Raw genomic sequence first — 3685 nt, forward strand, 5'->3', positions numbered from 1 at the left:
GCCGCGGCGACTGGTACAAGACGAAGGAGATCCTGCTCAAGGGCGTGGACTGGATCCTCGGCGAGATCAAGACCTCGGGGCTGCGGGGCCGCGGCGGCGCCGGGTTCCCCACCGGGCTCAAGTGGAGCTTCATGAACAAACCCCCGGACGGGAGGTGAGATCAGGACCGGCCGCAGCTCCGGTACCGCGGCCTCGCCCTGCGGGGAGCCCCCCTGACGTGAGCTGCCCGCAGACCCAAGTACCTGGTGGTGAACGCGGACGAGGGCGAGCCGGGCACCTGCAAGGACCGGGAGATCATGCGGCACGACCCGCACAAGCTGCTGGAGGGCTGCCTGGTGGCGGGGCGGGCTATGGGCGCCCGCGCCGCGTACATCTACATCCGCGGGGAGTTCTACAACGAGGCCTCCAACCTGCAGGTGAGGGCGAAGCGCCCCACAGCCACCCCACATCTCCTGGCGTGGCTCGGGGCGCTCCCGGGCTCACCATCCGCCCTGCTGCAGGTGGCCATCCGTGAGGCATACGAGGCCGGGCTGCTGGGCGGCGATGCCTGCGGGTCGGGATACGCCTTCGATGTGTTCGTGGTGCGTGGTGCCGGTGCCTACATCTGCGGGGAGGAGACGGCGCTCATCGAGTCCATCGAGGGCAAGCAGGGGAAGCCCCGCCTCAAGCCCCCCTTCCCCGCCGACGTGGGTACGGCCCCACAGCTCCATCCGGAATTCCCAGCTGCCACCCCAAAACAATTGTCCCCGGGACACTGTCCTGCCACAAGGACAATACCACAGCCAACACCACATCCACTGAGAGCTCCCACTGTTTCATAGAATGGTGTGGGTTGGAAGGGACCTGAAAAGACTGTCTCATTCCACCCCACTTCCATGGGCCATATACCACTATCCCAGGTTGCTCCAAGCCCTGTTGAACCTGGCCTTGGACACTTCCAGGGATGCGGCAGCTACAGCTTCTCTGGGCCAATTGTGCCAGGGCATCACCACCCTCACAGGGAGGAATTTTTTCCTAATGTTTTTCAGGTGTGTTCGGCTGCCCCACCACGGTGGCTAATGTGGAGACAGTGTCGGTGGCCCCCACGATCTGCCGGCGTGGTGGCGCCTGGTTCGCCAGCTTCGGCCGGGAGCGGAATTCCGGCACCAAGCTCTTCAACATCTCGGGGCACGTCAACACACCCTGCACGGTGGAGGAGGAGATGTCGGTGCCGCTCAAGGAGCTCATTGAGAAACACGCCGGTGAGTGCCGCGGCCAAGCCAGGCTGGAGTGGGGCGCAGGGCTGGAGCCGCCTGTCCTGACCCCCCTCTTTGCAGGGGGTGTCCGCGGGGGCTGGGACAACCTGCTGGCCGTCATCCCGGGTGGCTCCTCCACGCCGCTGCTGCCCAAGTCCGTGTGTGAGACAGTGCTGATGGACTTCGATTCCCTGGTGCAGGTGCAGAGCGGGCTGGACACAGCCGCCGTCATTGTCATGGACAAATCGGTAAGGGATGGGCCCCCCCCGAATCCCCCAGCCACGGTGGGACCCTCACCTTCCCTTCCCTGTCTCTCTTCTCAGACCGACATCATCAAAGCCATCGCGCGCCTGATCGAGTTCTACAAGCACGAGAGCTGCGGACAGTGCACCCCATGCCGGGAAGGTGAGCAGGGGGCCTCGGGTGAGGGACTGTGGGACAGGGGCACTGCACGGACCCCCATCCCCATCCCAATTCCTGCAGGTGTGGACTGGATGAACAAGGTGATGGCGCGGTTCGTGCGGGGCGATGCGCAGGCCGCCGAGATCGACGCACTCTGGGAGATCAGCAAGCAGATCGAGGGACACACCATCTGCGCCCTGGGCGACGGCGCGGCCTGGCCCGTGCAGGTGAGGGGCCCGGGGGACCTGGGGGGGTCAGCAGCCTTCCCCCACCCCATTAACCAGCTCCTCTGCTCCATGCAGGGCCTCATCCGCCACTTCCGCCCCGAGCTCGAGGAGAGGATGCGGCGCTACAACGAGGCCAAAGCCCGAGCAGCGTCGGCATAAGGATTCACCACCACACCTCCCTTTTCCTGCTTGTGAGGGGTTTCTGGGGTGCTGGCAGCACTCAGAGGGCTCTCCAGAGAGTCTTCAATAAACACTGCTGTGCTCCCAGGCTCTGCTGTGGACATAAAATGGTGGGAAGGGACTGACAGGGCAGAGGGCCTCTGGGTCCTGCTTGCCCTGGAGCAGGAGATCCCCAGGGATCATGGGGTCACACAGCCGGGACCTAGATACCTCAGGGGGTGATCCTGGATTTCCATGAGGCTCCACAGCTCCTCTGTGGGACTGGGGGTGTGGCAGAGGTGATGGCTGTGGGGTATTAGACACAGTTCCCTCTGTGGGGACCCCACACTCCCTGTCCCTGCCACAGTGGCACCAGGATTCCTCCTCCTGTGCCTGTGCCAGGGGACAACTGTCCTGGCCCTGTTCCACAACTCAGAGCCCGGGGCAGTTCCAAACATGGCTTTTACTGAATCACAGTGTGCGACATCACCGCTGGGCTCGGAGCCGTTTTCCCCGTGCACGGGTGGAGAACCAAGGCACGGGGACCCCACAGCCGCCCCCTGCCCCCTCCCCACTCAGGCTGGGGCTTTCCGGGGCGGCACATGGGTTTTCCTGCGGTAGTGGCCGGGCACCAGCAGCTCCAGGGTCAGCTCAGTGACGATGGCTGTGAGCCCCCACACTTTGTGGGGGCCGTTGAGGAACACGGGCAAGGTATATCCGTAGCCGCTGGCCATGCGGAAGTGGGTGTAGCCCTGGTTCTCCTCGCGGAGCAGGTGAGCCAGGGGCAGGGTAAACACCTCCTCCACCTGTCGGCACAAACCACAGTGACTGGGACTGGCTGCCACAGTAAGGGGAGCAGGCCTGGGGAGGAGTCGCTCACCTCGTCAGGGTTGGGGGTCAGCGTCAAGGCCTCCAGCGGCCCCAGGTTGGCCACAACGGGCGCCACGGTCATTCCCTGCTGGAAGGTGTGTCAGCAAGGGACAGGGTGACACCCCCGCCCCAAAGTGCCACCCCTCTGCCTTGACCCCCCTGCACCCAGTGCAGGCACTCGTCATATGTGTCACCCTCTCACCAGTGCCACTGCCTTGTGTCCTGTCACCTTGAATCCCCAGAACTCTTGTCACCCATGTTCCTGCAGACCTGTCCCTGTCACCTGTAAGCCATCAGCTGTGTCCCTGTTGCACCCTTGTCCCTACTGCCCTGTCCCCATCACCCAGAATCCCCATCACCTCTACTACCTATCACCTGTGTCCCTGTCCCCCTGAACCCATCACCCATGACCCTGTTGCCCTGTCTGTCACCCAGAACCTCACCCATGACCCTGTTGCCCTGTCACCCAGAACCCTTGTTCTGTCACCTGTGTCCCTACTGCTTTTCCCTGTCAACTGAACCCCTTTGTGTTCCTGCAGCCTTGTTCCTGTCACCCCTTGTTCTTTGTTCCTGTCACCAAAACCCCTGTCACCTGTGCCCGTCACCTCAAACCCATCACACCAGAACCCTTGTACCCGTCACCCATGACCCTGCCGCCTTCCCTGTCACCTTGATCCCATCCCTGTGTCCCTGCCGCCTGCCCTTTTGTCCTTGTCCCCGCACGCCCTTGTCCCCCCGCCCCCCCAAGCCCTGCCGTTGCCCGGTACCCGGTCGGGCAGCGTTCGCAGCTGT

At 63.7% G+C, this 3685-nt stretch overlaps 1 protein-coding gene across 1 annotated transcript in view; it reads left to right on the top strand.

Annotated features, from left to right (window-relative positions):
* Positions 1 to 2134, top strand: part of NDUFV1 (NADH:ubiquinone oxidoreductase core subunit V1) — a 12918-nt gene extending 10784 nt beyond the window's left edge. The window contains exons 3-9 of the mRNA XM_017733741.1: positions 1 to 154; positions 233 to 416; positions 501 to 690; positions 1029 to 1241; positions 1317 to 1483; positions 1559 to 1864; positions 1940 to 2134. Coding sequence (XP_017589230.1) covers positions 1 to 154; positions 233 to 416; positions 501 to 690; positions 1029 to 1241; positions 1317 to 1483; positions 1559 to 1864; positions 1940 to 2023 — 1298 coding nt within the window. The 3' untranslated portion in view covers positions 2024 to 2134. The remainder of the gene's footprint in view (positions 155 to 232; positions 417 to 500; positions 691 to 1028; positions 1242 to 1316; positions 1484 to 1558; positions 1865 to 1939) is intronic.
* Positions 2135 to 3685: the final 1551 nt, after the last annotated feature.

This window comes from Corvus brachyrhynchos, unplaced genomic scaffold (assembly GCF_000691975.1).
Source record: "Corvus brachyrhynchos isolate BGI_N302 unplaced genomic scaffold, ASM69197v1 scaffold165, whole genome shotgun sequence".
In the NCBI taxonomy this organism is placed as follows: Eukaryota; Metazoa; Chordata; class Aves; order Passeriformes; family Corvidae; genus Corvus; species Corvus brachyrhynchos.